We start from the raw sequence: 24,843 nt of genomic DNA, 5'->3' as shown, positions 1-24,843 counted from the left end.
TTGAAGTTAATCGAGTCAGCTTTTTGATAGGAGATGGATTGTTATTTAGAAGAGAAACGAACTCTAAACAAATGCATCAGTCTCATCCGACTCTTAACCATAAACAGCCTGACAGTTAAACAAACATATATGGTCATGAAAGCAAGAGATTCACTCTTCCTCCTTTTTGTCAGTGGCATGAGACAGAGGCTCACTTCCGTCTTCCCAAAGGACAGCCTAACTTTATGCTAACATTTAAAATGCAACCAAAAAAAGAGCGAAAGTATGACTACAATGAAACTTAGACACTGGCTTTAAGACATATTTATATTAATAGCTGTTATAAATGTTGGATAATAGTTTAAATCTCAGATAAAGGCTTTTTGATTTTTGTCATTACCATTAACATCCGGATGGATTTAAAATTTTTCTAAACTAATCTGAGGACATGTTTTTACCACATAATGTGGCTAAACTGAGTGTCTTGCTTGTCTGCATGTTTGAGTTTTTTCTACTTTGCTTGACTAACACAGTTGTTGTGAAAGCAACCCATCTGTTTCCTCAAAGTCTATAAAGCTTTTTCTCCAGTAGTGAAAAAATATTTTTTTCTCAATTTGAGGCCCTTCACCATCTAACCACTGAGCTTGATTAAAGTAGGCGGAGCCAGCTGACAGTTTAGCCCATTTAGATTAAATAAAAACACTCCTGGAGAAGCTAGCACCTCACTAAAAGCCTCCATATGTCTCCTTAGACCAAAACAACCAGTTTGCAGACAAACAAAGAGTTGATGTAGTCTACATTATTCTTCAGTTAATCTTTGATATCTGGACTTTTTTAGATTCATGAACCATTGTGGGTATTATGACCTGTTATAGTCAGAGCTGTACGTTTTCAGGAAACATTGAGGTCATGTAAAATGAAGACATGACTTCATAGTTTCCCCCACCTACAGTTTTGCAGCTGTGGGTGGCAGCACTATTGTCAGTGGTGCTCAGTTAAATGTATATTTTTCAGTAAATTTAACACTCGTGAGGTTTAGAGCAAAACATCTTTCTTTCAAATGCAAGATCATTTTAAATATCCATTTAAGGTTTTGCAGAAAGTTAAAAGAAAAACAAGACAGTAACATTAGAGGACAAAAACTAGTACTGGTATGTGTTTTTGTTATCATTATTAGCTTTTATGGATGTTGAATGCCTTACTTACAACCTTTAAATCATTTTCCTTCTGATAATTTTTTCCCAAAGGATCACATTTCTTCTAAATGCAGGTAAAGCTAACAACACAAGGTTCTTTGCTGCAGAACAGTTAAATTTGCTGACATTTGTCACAAAAATACTACTATAAATTTTTATTAGTATGAATTTGGAGAGATCTTATGTACCAGTGTGAACAAAATCTGACTGTAATCTTAATAGAAAAACTATTAATTTAGCTATGGTGCAAAGCAGGATTCTTTATAATATGAAGAACATTATGGAGAACCCTGGGCATCCTCTTCATCAGGCTGTCTCGTAACAACAGAGTGTCTTCAGTCAGAGGCTTCTTCAGATCTGCTGTAAGACAGACCGCTACAGGAGATCCTTCCTGCCCACAGCCATCAGCATCTACAAAAACATTTAATTTCCTTCAGGATTAACAATGTATTTTCTAATTGAATTAAATTTAATTAAGTGGCTTGACTTTGACTCGGCTGTGAGTGCCAACAAGAAACAACTAATATAAAAGCTAACCTCGCTGCAAAGTGAAAGACGCTAATTTCTTTTTGACCGCATAGCTTTATGGTGACGGCGCGTTCATTGTTGTGCCTGAAGTCAGACATAAACTGCAGATGCATTTGTGATAAATTTGCTTTGTAAACCCCAAAGTGATGGCTGATAGATTAGACTTACATTGTTGTTTATAGCCAACACATCTGTGTTATTTTTTTGTCGCCACAACAGTATGACCGTTATATTTTGAGAGTATGAAACTTTCTGGAAAAATCTAGATATTTTGCATTTTCCGTGGGGTTGTATGTAGCTACAAGAACAAGTGGTAGGGTTAAATATTCTTTTAGAAATTGGTAATGTTGATCAAAAGGATGAGCAAGGTTTAATTTCTCTCAGGCTTTTAATCATGTGCGTGCTTAAACACGACTTTTATTCTGACTCACTTGCCTGTGCAGCTGAAAGCTGAAAAATCCTAGTATGTCTGTGATTTTCCTAAAAATAACTAGAAAAGTTAAAGGTATATTTAAAAAATACTTTTAAGTAGGGTCATGATTCAATCTGCTCTTGCTACATTGTTATAGTCAGCAGAAAAGAAGGCTTTAACCATTTTAACCATATCAAAACTGTTGCAACTATTACACATAACCGTATTTTCCATCTTTCCTTGACTATCCTTCTGAGACGTACATCGGCCCCGTTTTAATTTCAGTGAACCCGTTCAAACAAATGCCTTATTTCACTGACAGAGAGATTGAACTCTACCAAGGCGCAGTGAGTAAAAACCCCATAAGATTAACTTCTGCAAACTTGTGGTAATTATGGTGAAGTGGCTCTTCCTGGTACTCTTTACCCCAGTATCTGTGTCTCTGTAGGCTCAGTATGAAAACCCACCACACATCTACGCCTTGGCAGATAACATGTACAGAAATATGATCATCGACGCGGAGAATCAGTGCGTTATTATCAGGTGAAAACACATTTTTCTCAAGCACTATGTTTCTATGGTAATCAATCTTTTTTGTTGCATAAAGTAAGTAAAATTATATTTACAAAGCAGCTTTCAGGACATAAAATCATTAAGCGCATTCAGTTGCGTTTTAAAGGGCATGACTGAGTCCACAGATCTCAAACTTGTAGGAATGGCAATCCAGAGTTCTGGGGCTATCAACAAACAACCAAACACCTTTTTTTAAAAACCCTGCAGAGCCAGCATGCCCTGATAAGGAGGACCTTAGGGACATGTAAATGTAAAAGTTTAGAGAATTCACCGGTGCTGCCCCATGTAGAGCTCCATAGGTTAGAACCAGGATGTAATATACAACTCTACAGTAAAAAGGAAGCCAAAGACGACAGACAAGAAGTGGAGCAACCTGTGAAAACTTGGTAATCTAGTAGATGAACCAACTGCAGCTGCTCCAGAGCTGTTTAGATTAGGTAGGTGAATAGTGAATTTAAACAGCCAAGCCTAAATGAAATAAAAGCTTCAGTTGAACAATTTCCAAGTATGATCTTGGCACAATGAACCTCAAATTTGCCATGTAACATGAATGACAAAATAAGAGCAACCCAGCAATTTGACATAAATATTGAATGTAAGACTTTGATCAAAATATACTGCAAAGTTCGTAATTGTAAATGTAACACAGGGGGCTCAGGGACCAAAGAAATAATATTGTCTGGAACACACATTGTCTGTTCTTTTAGTAAAGAAAGATTTTTTCCCATGCAATTGTTTATGTTGTTCAATAACTTAGTTAAAAACCTACAACCTCAAAACCTGGAAAGGCCTAAAGAACTGTGTTGAATATTGTTTTCATGACAGTGATAATAAATGCCTATAAAATGTTAAAAATGGCCAAAGACAGGGCATATACAATAGAAACAATAGGGGGCCTAATACGCAACCTTGATATACACCATGGGGGGGTGGAGTAGTATATGACCAGTAATTTGGAATAGCTACAAAAAAGGACTATTTCAATGCAGATCCTGAAGCACCAATCCCTCATGAAAATGTCATTCACGAGTCAAACAAGAGCAACTGGCTTTATTTAAACCTGACTGATGTAAATGGCTTAGATATTGTGTGAGTATTTTTTAAAACCCTGTTTTTCATTTTTGTTCTGGTTTTGTCATAGTGGGGAGAGTGGTGCTGGAAAGACAGTGGCTGCCAAATACATCATGGGTTATGTTTCCAAAGTGTCTGGTGGTGGATCAAAAGTGCAGGTAGAAACAGAAGGGAGAAGCATGCATTTATTTTTATCAAAATAACTCAAAATAGTTGTTCCTTACACACCAGTGTTTATGTGTCACTCTTTTTGTGTCTGTCACAGCATGTGAAAGACATCATCCTACAGTCCAATCCTCTGCTGGAAGCATTTGGTAATGCCAAGACTGTCCGCAACAACAACTCTAGTCGTTTTGTAAGTAACCTTTTTGCTCAAACACCACCTGACACAAGAGGAGCTGTGCAAAGAAGACACATGTATCTCCTCCACATTTCTGATTATTATTATCATTATTTTAAATTATTATATATACAGGGGTTGGACAATGAAAGTGAAACACCTGTCATTTTGGTGTGGGAGGTTTCATGGCTAAATTGGACCAGCCTGGTAGCCAGTCTTCATTGATTGCACATTGCACCAGTAAGAGCAGAGTGTGAAGGTTCAATTAGCAGGGTAAGAGCACAGTTTTGCTCAAAATATTGAAATGCACACAACATTATGGGTGACATACCAGAGTTCAAAAGAGGACAAATTGTTGGTGCACATCTTGCTGGCGCATCTGTGACCAAGACAGCAAGTCTTTGTGATGTATCAAGAGCCACGGTATCCAGGGTAATGTCAGCATACCACCAAGAAGGACGAACCACATCCAACAGGATTAACTGTGGACGCAAGAGGAAGCTGTCTGAAAGGGATGTTCTGGTGCTAACCCGGATTGTATCCAAAAAACATAAGACCACGGCTGCCCAATTCACGGCAGAATTAAATGTGCACCTCAACTCTCCTGTTTCCACCAGAACTGTCTGTCGGGAACTCCACAAGGTCAATATACACGGCCGGGCTGCTATAGCCAAACCTTTGGTCACTCATGCCAATGCCAAACATCGGTTTCAATGGTGCAAGAAGCACAAATCTTGGGCTGTGGACAATGTGAAACATGTATTGTTCTCTGATGAGTCCACCTTTACTGTTTTCCCCACATCCGGGAGAGTTACGGTGTGGAGAGGCCCCAAAGAAGCGTACCACCCAGACTGTTGCATGCCCACAGTGAAGCATGGGGGTGGATCAGTGATGATTTGGGCTGCCATATCATGGCATTCCCCTGGCCCAATACCTGTGCTAGATGGGCACGTCACTGCCAAGGACTACCGAACCATTCTTGAGGACCATGTGCATCCAATGGTTCAAACATTGTATCCTGAAGGCGGTGCTGTGTATCAGGATGACAATGCACCAATACACACAGCAAGACTGGTGAAAGATTGGTTTGATGAACATGAAAGTGAAGTTGAACATCTCCCATGGCCTGCACAGTCACCAGATCTAAATATTATTGAGCCACTTTGGGGTGTTTTGGAGGAGCGAGTCAGGAAATGTTTTCCTCCACCAGTATCACGTAGTGACCTGGTCACTATCCTGCAAGAAGAATGGCTTAAAATCCCTCTGACCACTGTGCAGGACTTGTATATGTCATTCCCAAGATGAATTGACACTGTATTGGCCGCAAATGGAGGCCCTACACCATACTAATAAATTATTGTGGTCTAAAACCAGGTGTTTCAGTTTCATTGTCCAACCCCTGTATATAAATATATATATATGCACCTATATTCTTTGTGTGCAAGAAACTCCTTCAGAACTAATATGTACCTTCAACCATTATTTTGTGCAGCCCTAAAATTCATAGAAATCCGAAACAACACAAGAAATGTTGATTCAAATAGCTTCAGCTTTCTTTTAAATATAACACTTGTGGGTTCAATCCATATGTCTGCACAGCCTGCCTTTAAATATAACAAACTAAATTCTGATCGATCTTGACTAAACGTTCTATTTCTATAAATTGTAATTCAGTGTGATTGTAACATCTATGTTGTGTGACATTAAAACTGAGATGACTGAAAGGCAATACATCTATGCACACTGAAAGGCGTGTGGTATGGTTATTTTAGATTACAAAGTACAAAACAATATTGTGTCATTTTTTCAGTATTTTGTAACCCAGAAACACAGAGCGGCACTCAAAAACCATTTGACTTGACTCGCTTATTTCTCACCAGTATGGACCAAATGCTCTAATTTCACACCTATAAACCACATCAACTTCCACATGTGTAGCTTTAGTATCAGGGTATAACATGTGAAATTTCCTGTAAGCCTCAGTGAAGCATCATAGATCCTGTTTATGGCTCACTGCAGTTTGATGCATGCACAGTTTCTTAACACATTTCTTAAACTGCTGCAGTGTTTGGGGGATGTCTGATCCCCACCGCAAAATTCTGACTGATGCGAAACAACACAGGAGCAATAAGGCTGGCTGAAATAATTCACAGAGGTTAAAGATAAAGCAGTGGAAATGTGACAACTCTGATATTGTGTTTACCAGGGAAAATACTTTGAGATTCAATTCAGCAGAGGTGGGGAGCCAGACGGTGGCAAAATCTCTAATTTCCTGCTGGAGAAGTCGAGGGTGGTGAGCCAGAATGAGAATGAGAGGAACTTCCACATTTACTACCAGGTCAGAGGTGGATGAGCAGACCACAGAGTACCAGCTGCTTCAAAGTTCACTCACTGCTACATATGCTGCAAAAATTTAATGTTTAACCATTAACCTGCGCTGTGGTCTTGCAGTTGATAGAGGGTGCCAACGCACAGCAGAAAGAAGGCCTGGGCCTCATGACTCCAGACTATTACTGCTACCTCAACCAGTCTGGGACCTACAAGGTTGATGGGACCAACGACAGCAAAGACTTCTCTGAGACTATGGTATTTACACAGAAAAACCATAAATATTTAGTCCTGTGGGGAAGTACAGGGGTTGGACAATGAAACTGAAACACCTGTCATTTTAGTGTGGGAGGTTTCAAGGCTAAATTGGACCAGCCAGGTAGCCAGTCTTCATTGATTGCACATTGCACCAGTAAAAGCAGAGTGTGAAGGTTCAATTAGCAGGGTAAGAGCCCAGTTTTGCTCAAAATATTGAAATGCACACAACATTATGGGTGACATACCAGAGTTCAAAAGAGGACAAATTGTTGGTGCACGTCTTACTGGCGCATCTGTGACCAAGACAGCAAGTCTTTGTGATGTATCAAGAGCCACGGTATCCAGGGTAATGTCAGCATACCACCAAGAAGGACGAACCACATCTAACAGGATTAACTGTGGACGCAAGAGGAAGCTGTCTGAAAGGGATGTTCTGGTGCTAACCCGAATTGTATCCAAAAAACATAAAACCACGGCTGCCCAAATCACGGCAGAATTAAATGTGCACCTCAACTCTCCTGTTTCCACCAGAACTGTCTGTCGGGAGCTCCACAGGGTCAATATACACGGCCAGGCTGCTATAGCCAAACCTTTGGTCACTCATGCCAATGCCAAACGTCGGTTTCCGTGGTGCAAGGAGCGCAAATCTTGGGATGTGGACAATGTGAAACATGTATTGTTCTCTGATGAGTCCACCTTTACTGTTTTCCTCACATCCGGGAGAGTTACGGTGTGGAGAAGCCCCAAATAAGCGTACCACCCAGACTGTTGCATGCCCAGAGTGAAGCATGGGGGTGGATCAGTGATGGTTTGGGCTGCCATATCATGGCATTCCCTTGGCCCAATACATGTGCTAGACGGGCACATCACTGCCAAGGACTACCGAACCATTCTTGAGGACCATGTGCATCCAATGGTTCAAACATTGTATCCTGAAGGTGGTGCCGTGTATCAGGATGACAATGCACCAATACACACAGCAAGACTGGTGAAAGATTGGTTTGATGAACATGAAAGTGAAGTTGAACATCTCCCATGGCCTGCACAGTCACCAGATCTAAATATTATTGAGCCACTTTGGGGTGTTTTGGAGGAGCGAGTCAGGAAACGTTTTCCTCCACCAGTATCACATAGTGACCTGGCCACTATCCTGCAAGAAGAATGGCTTAAAATCCTTCTGACCACTGTGCAGGACTTGTATATGTCATTCCCAAGACGAATTGACGCTGTATTGGCCGCAAAAGGAGGCCCTACACCATACTAATAAATGATTGTGGTCTAAAACCAGGTGTTTCAGTTTCATTGTCCAACCCCTGTATATGCCCCCTTACAGATTGTATCCCCAGGACTTTTATTAGGGTAATACAAATACGTAAATGTACTTTTTTGATTCGTGAACATCCTTTTATATTTGCAGATAATATGAGACAGTATGTCAGAGCAAAGAACTGTCATCATCCTTGGTTGTTTATTTAAGAAATTACTATAAATCAATGATCACACTCCATGACTCCATGACTGCTGATCTCTCCTCCTGGAACCATTCCTGAGAGATACAACACCTCTCCATCTCCTTAATATGGACCACCAGCCCAGCGCGGAGGAGACCAGCATCATCCACCCACTTTGCTGTCGGAACCTGTGCTCGACATCTCACACTCTCTCTGCCCGAGTCAGCATGGCTTCCCACCTCAGCCAAAGCTCCATTTTCCACCACCCGTCTCAGTGCCTCCTGTTTTTTCTTCTTCCCACTGAAGGCAACGACAACCTTGTCTTATGCTTCCTTGTTCCAAACCAGCTCCACATCACAGGCTCCTCCTCCAAGTTTCCGAGCCCCAAATTTCCTGGTGCGTTCCGCTGCTCCTTCTGTTCACTCCAATGATCATCTGGCTTCTTTTTTTCCCTCTGTGCAGCTTTCAGCAGCTGAGCACACTCAACATCTAAATCCCTGGGTTCATTATCATCTCCATCTATGCCATCTACACCTTCAGTTCAACCTTCTTCAGCCCTGCCCTAGCTTCATATTCCTGTGCCCAAGTTCTCCAAAGGGTTTGAGGACAAAACGCCTCACGTTCCAGATCCCAAGTTCTCTGATGAGGGTTCTCTGATAAGTGGTCCCCTGATATTGAAAACCCCATATCGGTTGACCTCTATACGTAATTCTTGAACATGTTTAATTCAAGAAGAATTGTAATTGAACAAATAAAAAGAGTAAAAGAGCAATCTAGTATCTATGTTCATAACTGAGCTGTTTCTCATTTGCAGGAAGCCATGCAGGTTATCGGCATCCCCAGTGACATCCAGGCTCAGGTGCTGCAGATTGCTGCAGGTATCCTTCATCTGGGCAACATCAGCTTCATAGAGGCTGGAAACCAGAGCCAGGTGGAAAGCACAGACTGTGAGTAAAATACATAAACTGAAAAGCTACCAAATCTGGCGCAATAATGTGACCGCACAATGCAATTATGCTGCTCCTCAGAGGGTTGTGATTTAATTAAAACTCACCATGACAAGAGCAACCCCTTGGTTGAAACTCAGCTAATTGTTAAAATGTGTGCATTGTGGATCCTTTTGTCTGAACCAGTGCTTGCCTTCCCTGCCTACTTGCTGGGAATCAACCCCACCAGACTGCAGGACAAGTTGACCAGTCGAAAGATGGACTCCAAGTGGGGTGGGAAGTCTGAGTCCATAAATGTAACCCTCAACCAGGAGCAGGCCACTTACACACGTGATGCCCTGGCCAAAGCCCTTTACGCACGTCTCTTTGACTACCTTGTAGAGGTTAATCTTTCACACTGCCCATTTACATCCACAATAGGCTAATTTAAACACATTTTGTTCAGCAGTGATTAGTTTTATGTCCTTCTGACTCTCTCCGTAGGCCATAAATAAAGCCATCCAGAAACCTTACGAAGAGTTCAGCATCGGTGTGCTCGACATTTATGGCTTTGAGATATTTCAGGTTGGTGCTTTTACAGATGCATAACGTTTATATAACGGCAATAACATATGAGCTGATGGTTTTATATATGGCGCTGAAAAACAGGATAATTTAACATGGAGTGTGTTGTGTTTTTCTTTGCAGAAAAATGGATTTGAGCAGTTTTGTATAAACTTTGTCAATGAGAAGCTTCAGCAGATCTTTATTGAACTCACTTTAAAGGCTGAGCAGGTAAACATATAGCAGTTTTGTCATTTTGAATGTCTGTTCATGCATTCATTCCACTGCACACACCGCAAATTTGAAGTTGTTTCAAAAATTATCTGCATTTTTCTTATTAAGAGTATTTTCTTTTCGTTTGTTTTATCAGGAAGAGTATGTTCAGGAAGGCATTAAATGGATTGCAATTGAGTACTTTAACAACAAGATTGTGTGTGACCTCATTGAAAATAAACTGGTAAGTTGAATATTTTTTTTATAAATAGATAATTTATTAGCATCCCTAGTAAAAATTTGTAAAATCCCTTGAAACTAATTCATGTTATATTGCAGTTGCACAATTTTACACAATAAAAAGTTTGAAAAATCCAACCATTAATTATGCATTTGCCAAATAGGACAAAAAATATTAGCAAAAATATTTCTTGCCTTATTACAGTTAAATTAAAATAATGACTTTTCCTGTTTTGCTTTGGTGCCTCCTGCTTGCAGAGCCCTCCTGGTATTATGAGCGTCTTGGACGATGTGTGTGCGACTATGCATGCCAAAGGAGAGGGTGCAGATGGCACGCTGCTGCAGAAGCTGCAGGCTGCTGTGGGAACTCATGAACATTTCAACAGCTGGAACTCCGGCTTTGTTATCCATCACTATGCCGGGAAGGTCTGACCTAACCCACCTGTTGCAGAAATTCCAGTTTTTAAGTTCTAAGTTTTAAGGTGTTAATCACACCGGCAGGGACAACAACATGGGTATCACAAGTAAAGTCTGCTAAGCAATTGTAATGTTTAATTTCCCCTCAGGTGTCGTATGATATCAATGGCTTTTGTGAGAGAAATCGGGATGTCCTCTTTCCTGACCTCATTGAGCTCATGCAAAGCAGTGAATTGTAAGCATTGTTGACCAATAACAAAGCTTAATTTCTGCAATGCTTCTTCTTAAAATTAATTAAAAAAAACTAATTTCTTGCTTTAGTAACTTCATCTGCAGCTTATTTCCTGAAAACCTCAACACAGAAAAGAAAGGGAGGCCGACCACAGCCAGCTCAAAGATCAAAGTAAGAGCCAGCTTCATAAATTTGACCCTAAGAATAGAAACATGTTTCATGTATTAAAAGCCCATTGATGCTCCCAACAGAGACAAGCTAATGAACTGGTGAGCACGCTGATGAAGTGCACCCCGCACTATATTCGCTGTATTAAACCAAATGAGACGAAAAGGCCAAAAGACTGGGAGGAGAGCAGGTCTGCGTGCTCACTGTCATGTAATAAAGCATCCAGCAGGAGGGTCTTCTGTGTTAATAGGTGGATTCTATCTGTTTTCAGGGCTAGGCATCAAGTTGAATACCTTGGTCTGAGGGAAAACATACGTGTGCGAAGAGCGGGATTTGCATACCGCCGGCTCTTCAGTAAATTTCTGCATAGGTAAGTTTTATCTTTAATGTTTAGGTGTGTGTTTGCTTTGAAAGATCACCTGAAAACTCGCTCTAAGATGTGACTTCTATTGTGTTTCTCTGTGTTCGGCTGCTTTTTGGCTTTAGGTATGCCATTCTTACATCTGAAACATGGCCGTGTTGGAGGGGGCCTGAACAGCAGGGGGTCCTTCACCTCCTCCGGTCAGTCAACATGGATAATGACCAGTATCAGATGGGACGCACAAAAGTCTTTGTCAAGAACCCAGAATCGGTACAGATGTTCTTGTATACAATTTCTGTTTTGTTTAGCCCAGTGCTTGTGCTTGACCACAACAAGAATTTGTGCAGTGAGATGCTAAAAGTGAGGACAAAAAGAATTGAGGATAAATCAAAAACTGTCAGTTCTAAAATGATCTCTAGCAGATGGGCTGACATAGCATAGGCAAAACAGTAGAAGGCATGTACAGGCTTGGCATTGCATAGCAGATGGTATACTCCAGCAAGGAGCAAACAGAACAGGGAACTGAAAATAAATGTAAAAAGTCAAATATTACACAAGACTAATTTTTAAAGTTTGGCTAATTAAAAACAAAGTATAAAGTAATTATTAATGACTAAAGGCTTCTGCACAGTCATGGTAATAATAGTAATAATAATAATATTAATGTTATAAGTAGAAGTCTTGTATTTTTTGAGCATTTAGTTCTCTTTAATTTGCTCCCAATATGAACTCCCGAACAGATTTGTTCCCAGATCTTCCAAACAACTACTTTAGGTTCTAAAAACAATTAAAAAATGGTTTTATGTTTAACACTTACCACATTCTTTATCTTCTTTAGCTGTTTCTTCTTGAGGAGATGAGAGAAAGGAAGTTTGACACCTTTGCCAGAATTATTCAAAAGGCCTGGAGACGATATAACGCCAGGAAGAAGTATGAACAGATGAGGGAAGAGGGTGAGCAGCAGCAAAAACTAAAGTTTCTTTACATTCTTCCGACCATATTACACAGTTTGAGTTCAGTTTTTAAAATGTGTCCTAACTTCCTGTCAACACGCAGCCTCAGACATCCTGTACAACTCCAAGGAGCGGAGGAAAAATAGCATCAACAGGAATTTTGTTGGAGACTACCTCGGTCTGGAGCAAAGACCTGAGCTGCGGCAGTTCCTAACCAAGAGGGAGCGCGTGGACTTCGCTGATTCGGTGACCAAATTTGACCGCAGGTTCAAGGTAAATGTTATAAATAGTGATTAAAACACAAAAACTCCTTTTCACCCACTCTTCTTCCCCTTTCTTGAAATGCACAGTTGATAGTTCCTCTTTTCTCCTTCCACACAGTCCATCAAAAGAGACTTGATCTTGACCCCTAAGGGGATCTATCTGATTGGCCGAGAGAAGGTGAAGAAGGGCCCTGAAAAAGGACAGATAAAGGAGGTGTTAAAACGTAAACTTGACTTTGGAAACATCAGCAGCGTCTCACTCAGGTAGGGGTGCACATTTTGTTGACTAAACATGGTTTTAATAACATTTACATACATACATACATACATATATATATATATATATATATATATATATATATATATATATATATGTATACATATATATATTTTAGCTGTTTACAAAAAAATATTCTGGATAAAATTATATAATCAAAATGGGCTTAAGGTGCAGTCTATCTGCTGTAATTTGAGAGAGTGTTTAGGAATTACGTAATCACGTATCCACCTCTTTTTCAAGGGGCCATATGTAATTGGACAATTGACTCATGTAAAAATTATGATTATTAATTAATTAATATTTATTAAGAATTATAATTTAAAATCATAATTTGGAGAAATGTTTTTCTTTCTTAACCAAAAATCATTACTTACGAATCGAAATCAGGCCTCTGGTGTTGTAATTATGGCTCAAGGCCTTTGATAATTACAATTATTAAATAAGTAATAATTGATTACTATTACTAGATGTCACTGCTTAATCAACCGCTTCACCGAAGGTGGGGAACTTTGACCTTATTTTGACAAACAAATCACTCTTGCTCAAAATAAAAACAAACACTTTCTCTTTATCTACAGGAATATTTATTAAATCAACAGCCCTGATACACCTCGCTATTCCAATTCAATAATCTTCACCTAATCAGGCATGCAACGTTCTAAACAAAAGGGGTAAAAGGGGTAAAATAACTAACTAATCAAGATAAAAGTGTGTATGAAATCAAACCAGTCGTTATGGCAAAAACAAGCGATAATATGGTGCTGAGCGAAGCTTTGGGAGCGGCCCCGCCAAAGTGGTAGCTCAATAAACCACAAAAGGTCATAAAACCCCCCAAAGTTGGAACTCAGTGAACACACAGGGTCATAAAACTTTAGGCGGCAACCAGTGGAAAAACACGAAGAGTGAAGACAAAGGAATAGTGAGTTTTCCACCATGAGGTTCTAGTAGTCCAACTTTAAGTTCACCTGAGTCTGCGCTCAGGTCTTCAAAAGCACCGTTAGACACTCACAGCTTCAAAGCCCGGTGGCTTTCAGAGTCCAACAGCAATCAAAGTTTCAATAAGACATTGCATGCACATACAACTTAGAACACATTGGACTATAAGTAGCGATTCTAAATCGCCCTAAAATCCTACTCTATCCTGCCCAAGCTATTTCTAATAGAAATAAAACAAAATGGGATGACTTGGTGTCGTCCTCCTTGGAGTCGGGGGGAGGAAAAGGGGGAGCAGTTACGTGTCCGTAACTAACTCAAGGGGAAGCAGTCGTCTTCGTCCTTGGCCTCCTTTGGCAAAGGGGAAAATTATGATGGACTGTCAGCAGTCGACTGGAACAAAACAGGGAGGAAGATTTCGTCTCCTTGAAAAACCTCCGTGGGTTTTGGACACGTGTTAAATCCACGTCTTCGATCGGTAAAGTAAAGTTTCCTGGTCTTCTTATCCCAGGAACCTCTTTCATGAATTTGGCCAATGGGGAGAATGAATGAAAACCCACATGTGAGTTTCTTCTCCAGAAGGATGCGTGCCTCAGTTGCGTGGGTAACCGGTCTCGGTTTCCAGCGTGAAAAGCAATGGTGGAGCAGCCTCATATTGTTATATAGTCCACTGTGACATCAGAGCTGCGACACCCCTTCCTATCAGCTGCACTTCATGCTGGGAGTTGTGGTAGCAGCTGCAATTCCTGCTGGGAGTTGTGGTAGCAGACCATACTGGGGTATGTAGTAGCAAACAAATGGTCCAACACTCAGAAGGCTGCAAAAAAAAAAAATAACAAGGCTGCATCGGCTTCTCCCTCGTTAACCTGTTATCAATTAAGCAGGTAAAAGGTCTGGAGTTGATTCCAGGTGTGGCATTTGCATTTGGAAGCTGTTGCTGTGAACCCACAACATGCGGTCAAAGGAGCTCTCAATGGAGGTGAAACAGACTATCCTGAGGCTAAAAAAAGAAGAAATCCATCAGAGAGATAGCAGAAATGTTAGGAGTGGCCAAATCAGCAGTGTGATACATTCTGAGAAAAAAAGAGTGCTCTGGTGAACTTGGGAACTCAACTACAGAAGACAACAGTGGTGGATGATCACAGAATCCTTTCCATGGTGAAGAAAAACCCCTTTCTCAACATTCAAGTGAAGAACACTCTCCAGGAAGTAGGTGCACCAGTATCTAAGTCTACCATAAAGAGAAGACTTCATGAGAGTAAATACAAAGGATTCACCACGAGGTGGAAACCATTAATCAGCCTCAAAAACAGAAAGGCCAGAATTGACTTTGCCAAAAAACACCTGAAGAAGCCAGCCCAGTTCTTGAACAGCATTCTTTGGACAGATGAGACTAAGATCAACCTATACCAGAATGATGGGAAGAAGAAAGTTTGGAGAAGAGTTGGAACAGCTCACGGTCCAAAGCACACCATATCTTCTATAAAACATGGTGGAGGCAGTGTGATGCCAAGGGCATGCATGGCTTCCAATGGCACTGGGTCACTTGTGGTTATTGATGATGTGACAAAAGACAGAAGCAGCCGGATGTGTATAGGGATATAGGGATATACTTTCTGCTCAGATTCAGCCAAATTCAGCAAAGTTGATTGGACGGCGCTTCACTTTACAGATGGACAATGACCCAAAACATACTGCAAAAGCAACCCAGGAGTTTTTTAAAGTGAAGAAGTGGAATATTCTGCAATGGCCGAGTCAATCACCTGATCTCAACCCAATCGAGCATGCATTTCACTTGCTGAAGACAAAACTTAAGGCAGAAAGACCCACAAACAAACAACAACTAAAGACAGCTGCAGTAAAGGCCTGGCAAAGCATCACAAAGGAGGAAACCCAGCGTTTGGTGATGTCCATGCGTTCCAGACTTCAAGCAGTCATTGCCTGCAAAGGATTCTCAACAAAATATTGAAAAGCAACATTTTACTTACGGTTATCTTTATTTGTCCAATTACTCTTTGAGCCCCTGAAATGAGGAACGTTTGTATAAAAATCTACATGTTTAATCATATATTTTTGTTCAACCCCTTGAATTAAACCTTAAAGTCTGCACTTAAATTCTGTTGTAGTTGCTAATTTCAAATTCAATATGGTGGCATGCAGAGCTCAAATCATGAAGATTGTGTCACTGTCCAAATATTTCTGGGCCTAACTGTTTAAATATATATATATATATATATATATATATATATATATATATATATATATATTTACACACAGGAGGTGTTGCTCATTTATCACAGTTTGAGAAGTATCTGTTGCAGTATGACTGAATATAGCCCATGGGGATGTTTCTACTGTATTAGTGTTCATAGAGTGTGGCTTTCTCTGAAATGATATTCACACGCCCACATTCACCCACAAATGGTCAATGCAAAGCACCTCCTGAATGTCTAAGTGTATTTAACTGAGCCACCTGATCAATGTTATTTCATCGTTAACAAGGGCAACCAAGAAGCAAAGAGAGCCGAAACATATCATGTTTTGAAGCCACAGTAGTGCCGCGAGAAATAAAAGGAAGTATTGTGAACGTCACCATATTTAAATGTTTACAGCCCTCTGTCAGCGTTGTTGTCTCACGCCTTGTCACAATCTATGTGGTAATCTGTGGTACACATCACCCTGAGGAATGTGATGGTGAGAAAGTTGTGATGAAATGTTGTGCAGACTTTGATATAACATTTCAGTTGGCATATAGGCAGTTATTTTTATTTGAAAGGTCCTTATGTATAGTTATGGCTCACCAGCGCAAGCATAAATGATGCTGCGTATGATAAAGTCAATCTATGATTAAAGTCTGATATGGAGAGATATTGAATGTCTGACAGGAATCATGATGCAGTGTGGCTTAAATTCCCCACCTCTGTATCTGATGTCGCCAGTTTTCCCAGTCTCCAAACAAACATACACATGGGTCAGAGTTTGTCCCGTCAAGTTTGCTTTTTATAATTCACATTCTTTATGTGGAAAGTGACGTACGTCAGTTTCAGGCACGGTTTTGTACATACACAACGTTTATAAATGAGACCCCTGACCTCTACTTTTAGTGGTCTTGGACCATTTGGGGCTTAAACATAGATATGTGTCATATCCAAAGAAGCATTAGAATCTTGGCTAGAAGCTGTTATAAAACACTTCTACGAACACCGAACACAGTTAAAACTACAAGCAGTTGAATTAGAAAGTAAACAAACTTATCATTCGCATTTGAAAGACATAATTATTAAACTAATGAGTACTTAAATAGAGTTTGTAACTTCTGAGAAAAACTCAATAAGATTTGGGAATATTTCAATGAAACACAAACTTCACAGAAACCCTTTGGGGCTTAAGAGGTTAAAGTTCAATGCACAGTCTATGAGTGGCCTCAATTGGTCAAATATCTTTTAGCCAGTGTATCGTGTTACCTTTTATTAAAAAATTATTTATTAGCTTTTCAATAATTAATGGAAAAATCTTCATTGGTAACCGTTATAATTGCTGAACCAGCATCTTGCCTGTTTCCACTGGTGTTTTTAGAATTTAATTTTGGTGATGAGCTCCAAGTCTTCGAGCCTAAAAGGCCTCCATGCCAACCCCGTCATGTTTATCTCCCATCACAGCTTCTCTGTCAGACTCATGTCGAGTCTTAGGTTTGGCCGCTCCAATAATATTAATATTACTTTCAGTCTGAAAAAACATGTTGGTAAAATGAAAGATTATTTTAAACCTAAATCTGCCAGGAGTATGAATAACTTGGGGTAAGCAAATATTGTTTGGTATATAATGTGTGCTGCTCATCCCACATATGTTTTCTATGTCCAAATAATTATTGGCAGCCTGGTTTGGTTGAACGTTGCACTTAAAAACTTTTAGTATCAGATGCTGGTGCAATATTTACATACTGTTGTTGTATCTTTGTGTGAAACGCATGCAGATATGCAATGGTTTGTTGGGTGTAATATGCAGAGGTGGGTAGGGTAGCCAAAAAGTGTACTTGAGTAAGAGTAGCATTACCATAGCACATTTTTGCTTAAGTAGAAGTAAAAAGTAGTCATACAAAATAACAAATTCAGGCAGAAGAAACACACATTTCCAAAATTTTCACAACACAAAGCTACTGAAACCAAAACAGGCAGAAGGTAATGTATGTTAACAGTGCAAAGTACTTCCAGTGATGGTATGTACAGTTTACTATATATTCACCTGACCTCCATATGCCACAGCAAGCTCAGCAGATGAAAAATAACATTAGAGCAATAAAGCTTGCTTACAAACAAGTAATCTAATTTTAACAAAACCTTTAAGTTTGTGTTTTGGTCTGGTTCTATGGTTAAAACGTGTTTGTTTGTTTGTCATTCATTGTAGTAACTGTAGGAGGTAGAGCAGCCAGACATTGTACCCAAGTAAGAGTAGCGTTACTTCAAAATAATGGTACTGAAGTAGAAGTAAAAATTATAGTGCATGCACCAAAGCTACTCATACATTTTCTTCAAGTAGTTACTCAAATATATGTAGCTGACTAAATGTTACCAGTTGCTATCCACCCTGTGGTATTATGTTTCTTCATACAGAGTTATCCTGTTTTTAAATAAGGTGAAATTTGCCATTTTTTCTTCCTTAATATAATCCATTCAGTCACACCTAAACAGAAACAGAAACTTCGAAACTGACATCTGCTCTTCGCTTTCATATTTAAACTGATCATAAATCTTATCAGGAAGAAGCAGTCATTGAGCCGTTATTTTACAACATAACGTAACAACAGTAATACATTTGACTAATGAGCATATCTGCAGTGCTGTGCAGTCACAACTCCTACCATCAGTGTTGAAATAAAACTTCATGTGATGTTCTAATTATGTGTCTACAATAAGTACAAAGTTAGGGTACTTACTGAAAGTCTATGTGGTTCCATAAATACAGAACAATTTAATTTTTGCAATAAACTAATTTATAACTTGAGCTTATTTCTGTTTAAAAGGTACTCCTTCCTTTTTCTTTTTGTAAATTGGGACATAAGTTGTAGTGTTTATTTTTCCTCTTTTCAGTTCCAGACAGGATGATTTCTTCATTCTGCACGAGGCCCAGTATGACAGTCTGCTGGAGTCCAACTTTAAGACAGAGTTTCTCAGTTTGCTGTCTAAACGCTACGAGGAAGTGACGCACAGAAAACTGACCATCTCCTTCTCTGACAGGTAGAGCAACATAAGGCGTTTATACACCTGATAAAGCAGAAATAACAAGGCCTCTGACACATCTTCTCTGGCTTTCAGACTGGAGTTTAGAGTGAAGAAAGAAGGCTGGGGTGGAGGCACCTCCAGGGTGGTGGTTTTTCAAAGGGGTCAAGGGGATATGGCTCAGCTCAAACTGGGAGGAAAGACTCTCACGATTATTATAGGAGACGGTCTACCCAAGTCCTCCAGTGAGTCAAAATTAATAATGACAATATCTTTGCAGCTAACTATTTTTGAGAATATAATGTTGTAATTTATTGGCATTAGTTGTGGTTCTATGTTCAGATGTTCTAACCATATATTGTTTTCTATAGAGCCAACCAGGAAGTCTGGTCTAGATGTTCGAGGTGGAATGAGGAACCATGTACCCAACAGAGGTGTGACTCTCTTTAACCAGAATTTATCTTTTGATTTGCATTTACATTATTTTACGGTTGCATTTGCCATTAATTTATTAATCCCAAGGAGTGTGGGGATACTGAACTCGCAGCAGTTGGTCACTATGCTACTCTTAAAGCTTTAAGCAGCACCAGTTCTTCTCTTTTAATGTTCACAGCTGTAATGTTAAACTTTTCATCTACCTAAAAGAACATAGAACAGTAAAAATATAAAAAGCTGCAAAAAGGTTGGGCATTATGGTCGATAAGAATAAATATTTTGATATTTTAAATGCTTTATTGTAAAACACAAAATGAGCCTACAATATCAAAAGTCAGCCCAGCTAAAACCTTTTATTGGATGTTTTTTTCATCTTCATGCAAAGGGAGAACGGTAGAGAATGATAAGAAATTAATCTAAGTTTATATTTTGTGCCAGACAGATGGACTCTTAAGCTTTCAGATTTATTTTAACAGAAATTTCCCATGCTGCCTCAGCTCTTAAATAGATCACACCAAATCAATTTTAAGGACACCAAGGCTCATCTTAAAAGTGTCTTGTGAAATAAACTTTTCAAGTTGCTGTGGGTTGGAGGAATTTTTGGTGTCTTCTATGAATGAACTAGCTAAACAATTTTCTTGAATATTCATACTTAATGTCAGGTTGTGGCTGAGTCCTGAGCTGCAGCACAAAATACTGCTTACTTACAGTTTTGGGACTTATGCTTCTGTAAGTTTTGTTCTCTTACCTTTAAGAGAAAAATATGTCTAGACCTTTTCCTCATACTCTTTATACTTTATTATTTTTTTCTAGAGCACGCCAATGGAGGAACCCAGTTTTCCAGAGGCTATGACAACCAGCAATCAGAAATCACATATTCCTCCCCACACAAACATCCCCGGCCACCCAATGCTCCACTGCCCAAACTGGACTCCCAAAGGGGCCGCCAGGCCCCAGCATCAACCCAGCACAACCAGGGAAACTTGGACTTCCTTAACGTGCCTGACCAAGGCATGTCAGGGTAAGAGAGGGCCGCTTGGAAAACATAAAAGAAAAAAGGTGTGCTGAGAGAAGGGGTGGAGCTTTTAGTTGACTAATATCAGTGCAAACGGGTTGTAATGAGTTGTTAGGACTTGTCAAGGTGAGGCCTGTATGCTTCTACGAGGAATGACATGAAAAGGTGCATCAGTTTATCAATGTGTGTGTCCTTCACAAATGGTGCAGTACAAATAAGAAACACAAAACAATGTAAAGTAATATTAAACCAAAAAGACAGAACCAGAGAGAAGACTTGAGTAAAAGAAAATAAAAAAATTTTGAAAAAAATGTTTGAAAATGTGAAACATGAAAAAAATGTACCAATGACTGGCCGGCACCAGACTATAATTAATACATTTATGACAAAACGTTTTAGCTCCTTTAATAGGATTTCATCACTGACATTTATTATTTTATGAGGTTCAGATGTTGGTTACTTACGTTTAATTGAGTTCAGTTCAATTCATAAAGCACAAATTCACAATAAATATAATCTCAAAGCACTTCAGAAAGAATAACAATATGAATTAACAGAATTCAATTTGTTTCATATTCAATTTGAAATCAAATTCATTCTAATACAATCTAGTCGTATTGTCACATCTATGTCATAAGATACATACAGTCCAATCCCATGCTGATACAATATAATCAAACTAATTTGATCATAAATGCCACAGTGGTAGAAATAGCTACATCAATGGCTTATTTCTGGATAAACATACAGCTAAACAAAGAAACAATTGGCTGGAATACTTTCTATGGAAAGTGCTCTTAGACCTACAGCTTCCATCAGGGTGTAGAACCTCTATAAACTCCTTCAAACCAACACTACCTCTGTTAAATATACAATTCTGTACTTTTTCCAAGCTTAGTATTGTTTAGCTTATTATATGTTTTGCCTGTTTGTTTACATCCATTTTATTATTTGTTCACAGGCAGCAGAGGAAAAGGAGCATCAGTCATCGGCCGCCTCCTGCCCCTAAACCTCAGCCCAGACCTCAGGGTCCCCGCTGTCGGGCGTTATATCAGTACATCGGACAGGACACAGACGAGATCAGCTTTGAGGCTAACGAGGTGTTCGATCTCGTCAAAGAGGGTGTGTGGCCTGCAAAGAGTGTGAGACCAATCAGATTAAAATTGTGCAGTTAGAATTCATTAACAGTGAGAATATTTATTTGTTTCTCTCTGCAGATCCATCAGGCTGGTGGACAGGCAGGATTCGAGGCAAGGAAGGTCTCTTCCCTGGTAACTATGTGGAAAAGATGTGATGAAGACTTTTCATCGACATTCTTGTGTTTAACAAGAAGAGGTTGCATTTTGTCCATTGCAGCAGACACTATTTGCGAGACAAAACAACCTGGGAGTTATTCAAAGTTGCATGGAAGTTCTTGTTTAAGGGTGACATTGTGCTGACATTTGAGCCCTGACAAATTACGTGTGGCAGCATACGGTATGAAGAGAAGACAGGTGGCATCATCATGATTGTTAAAAAAAGGACTACAATGAACTGCTCAGGTTTCATCTGTGTTGTTGTGTCAAACGATCCCACTATGAATGGCCCGGCAACAGGATCTTTGACTTTATCTTCCTTTGAACTGTTCCTTCCTCAGTACAGCTCAGGGCTTCAGCTGAAAAATGACCAGAAAAAAAATCCGCGTTTACCTCCAGCTTTTCTCAAGATCAGTCCACCACTGATGCTCATTGTTCTTGATTAACAGCATAAGATCATGCAGTAAATGGGCTTTTCAACAAAAAGAGCAACAAATAAACTTGAATGATACTTTTGCACTGTAACAAACCTGCTTCAGATCAAATCAAAATGTGTTGTTATTTAGACTTTTCATTATTGTTTTTTTTATCTTTGATATTTTGCCTATTTGTCTATTGTTTCTTTAAAAAAAATGAAGGGGAAAATATTTTCATTCATCTCAAAACAAAATATTTGTAGCGGTTGATGTTGTGTTGACAGTAAGTTATAAGAGATTTTGGGACAACAAATAAAAAAATGGCTTTTTATTTTCATTTGGGGAGGAATTTGTAAAATAACACATTTCTTTGTTTGATGTTTGATTTGTTTCTAAATAATAAAGTCAAGTATTTTAAAAGAAAACAATTTTGAGCATGCAAGAAATACTACTACTATATATATATATATATATATATGTATAGTTTATCTGGATTATGATCTGTTCCTGGTATTCATAGGTCTACGTTTTTAACAGTAGTTACAAGCAGTTCGGGCAGTTAGCCCCAAACTGGGGGACGAAACTTTAACGATATGCTTTACATTGACTATGACCTGCTCATACTTTGACTATAAACTTGGTCCTCAAATCATTAGCACACCGTCATTAGCACAGACATACCAGCACACTGGCAATCTTGAGGTTGAATAACGGTACGCACTGTGGGGTGTAGGGGTCTGAGCAGCATGTACACGAGCGTGATTGACACTGCTAAGACATCCTCCTGGCTCTGATTGGTTGTTTCTGACTGGGAGCTGTGTATTTCTGCAAATGGCAGTAGGACCACTGGGAGGGCCCAGAGGAGCGTAATTTTTTTACAGATTATCTGTCTAATATTCTACTGTGAGGACACAGTCACATATTTTAACAAATATGTAAAAAATAAATTTTTACAAAAGTTACCTAATGCAGCTTTAAGCTAACATTAGCCATTAACCTGCTCTGCAATTAGCGTAAACTAGCGCTAACTTCAATTGTTTATTAATTCCAGATAAAATCAAGTAATATGTCATACAGTACTATATCTTCAGTGTGAATTTTATCTCAATTTACTTGCTTAACAAACAGATTAGGCTTAATGAGGTTTTTGTTGGCTGCAATGAGTCACAGTTAGTTCTGATTCCTTGCATCAAAACGTCACTGGGTTCACATCCCAGCTGGAGCTTTTGTGTAGAATTAGAATATTCCCTTCCTGTTCTCCATTTTCCTCCCACATAAAAAAAAATAGGTAGACTGTGTTAATCATACTAAAAAAACAAGTTTTTTACTTAAAATACCATTAGGATTTTCTTGGTTAGCACAAGATAGCTCTAGCGCTGTTCAACATTCCCACTTTGACATTGAACTACTGGACATAAATCAGTATATTCATGTCATACTTTATGTGTAATTGTTATGGAATAAAATCATATTTAACAATGAAAGAGATTGATTATTGGCATACTACTTGTAATACTTACGAAAACAGGGCTCACTTTGGAGGGACAGAGGTAAGGCCTGTTGTTATTCTCCCCCAGATATGTTGACAGAACTCAAATCACAGAGTGGCCTCCTTTTAGACCACGCAAGCCGACTGCCCTAAACTCTGACATGAATTAGTGCTGCAGCAAGTGGGAATGGGCGGGGGAGTAAAAACTTTTATCAGGTTGTGCAGAGTATCAGGTCATACACCAGGGAACTTAAACCAAGTCACTAAAATTTTCCTCAACTGTCATATACTGAGCATTAATGGTATCCCATAGGTTTGTCAATGAATGAAGATGTTAAGAGTTTGTTTGTGGGCTGCAGAGTGGCGCAGCTGGTCCTGGGTCAAAATCCCTGCTGAAGCCCTGCTCTGTGGAGTTTAAATGTTCTCTCTGGGTACTCTGGCTTCCTCCCACCATCCAAAAACAAACAGGCTAATTGGTATGGGTGCAGGGTTTTGTACCCTCCCACTGAACACTTAACACAGTGTTGTGTATGATGCACTGGTCAACTTCAAACTGCTGATGTGAATATGCTCTAGAAAAAGACTGTTGAGACAAACTTCACTGAACCAAAGAGGATTTTATTTCAACCAGGCCATTATAAAAAATTACAGATCTTTGACTGATTTGCTGGAATTTTATGCCAAATGTCGAAGCAGTTTTAAGAATGTTCTGTAACTTGATACACAGATTCAAAACATTGCAAGTATTCTGATAATAATTGCTGAAAATATCTATTATTTTAAATCCATTATTAATTACAAGGTGTTGTGTTCTGAGAAAGGTAATTGACTAAATTATTTCTTTGTAAATTAAGTCTTCCTTCTTCCTTATAAAGACTGATAAGTGATTCTAGGAAACAAGCAGCAAGCAGAACATATGACATGTCCATTGTTTTTACAACAAACTTTTTTTACTGGTTAAAAAGTTCAAATGTAAAGCCAGTATCTGTACCCATTTTCAGAGGCTACTTTAGTTCTTAAGAGTTAAAGCTTAGCAGTCTGCTGTAATTGGATTGACCAAATCCTCCCGAATTCTTCTAAATCCTCTGGTTTCTTTCGCTGGTCAATGTGTTTATGTAGGTTGTGTTCTAATATCCACTTCTGATGGGCTTTAAATTTACTGGTACTTTATTACACATTGATTCAGAATTAAATCTAGATTTTTCTTTAATAAATAGTTCTGAATACCAATAGGTCTTAAAATAAAAATAAAAAACGTATAAATCTGTACATTATTTATTATTACAGCGTC

General features: G+C 39.1%; 1 protein-coding gene across 2 annotated transcripts in view; it reads left to right on the top strand.

Annotated features, from left to right (window-relative positions):
• myo1f (myosin IF) overlaps window positions 1-22,400 on the top strand; it is a 28,880-nt gene extending 6,480 nt beyond the window's left edge. For both annotated transcript variants that reach the window (XM_047375603.1, XM_047375602.1), the window contains 26 exons: window positions 2,373-2,462; window positions 2,564-2,658; window positions 3,830-3,917; window positions 4,025-4,114; window positions 6,306-6,437; window positions 6,551-6,685; window positions 8,951-9,083; window positions 9,270-9,466; window positions 9,567-9,647; window positions 9,771-9,857; window positions 9,997-10,083; window positions 10,338-10,505; window positions 10,646-10,731; window positions 10,818-10,899; window positions 10,980-11,086; window positions 11,168-11,266; window positions 11,383-11,527; window positions 12,096-12,210; window positions 12,314-12,483; window positions 12,592-12,737; window positions 18,774-18,920; window positions 18,999-19,147; window positions 19,274-19,336; window positions 20,151-20,358; window positions 21,314-21,474; window positions 21,570-22,400. In XM_047375603.1, coding sequence (XP_047231559.1) covers window positions 2,373-2,462; window positions 2,564-2,658; window positions 3,830-3,917; window positions 4,025-4,114; window positions 6,306-6,437; window positions 6,551-6,685; window positions 8,951-9,083; window positions 9,270-9,466; window positions 9,567-9,647; window positions 9,771-9,857; window positions 9,997-10,083; window positions 10,338-10,505; window positions 10,646-10,731; window positions 10,818-10,899; window positions 10,980-11,086; window positions 11,168-11,266; window positions 11,383-11,527; window positions 12,096-12,210; window positions 12,314-12,483; window positions 12,592-12,737; window positions 18,774-18,920; window positions 18,999-19,147; window positions 19,274-19,336; window positions 20,151-20,358; window positions 21,314-21,474; window positions 21,570-21,646 — 3,138 coding nt within the window. In that variant the 3' untranslated portion in view covers window positions 21,647-22,400. The remainder of the gene's footprint in view (window positions 1-2,372; window positions 2,463-2,563; window positions 2,659-3,829; window positions 3,918-4,024; window positions 4,115-6,305; window positions 6,438-6,550; window positions 6,686-8,950; window positions 9,084-9,269; window positions 9,467-9,566; window positions 9,648-9,770; window positions 9,858-9,996; window positions 10,084-10,337; window positions 10,506-10,645; window positions 10,732-10,817; window positions 10,900-10,979; window positions 11,087-11,167; window positions 11,267-11,382; window positions 11,528-12,095; window positions 12,211-12,313; window positions 12,484-12,591; window positions 12,738-18,773; window positions 18,921-18,998; window positions 19,148-19,273; window positions 19,337-20,150; window positions 20,359-21,313; window positions 21,475-21,569) is intronic.
• The last annotated feature ends 2,443 nt before the right edge of the window (window positions 22,401-24,843 follow it).

This window comes from Girardinichthys multiradiatus, chromosome 9 (genome assembly GCF_021462225.1).
Source record: "Girardinichthys multiradiatus isolate DD_20200921_A chromosome 9, DD_fGirMul_XY1, whole genome shotgun sequence".
Classification (NCBI taxonomy): Eukaryota; Metazoa; Chordata; class Actinopteri; order Cyprinodontiformes; family Goodeidae; genus Girardinichthys; species Girardinichthys multiradiatus.
This window is presented reverse-complemented; position numbering and strand designations above follow the sequence as displayed.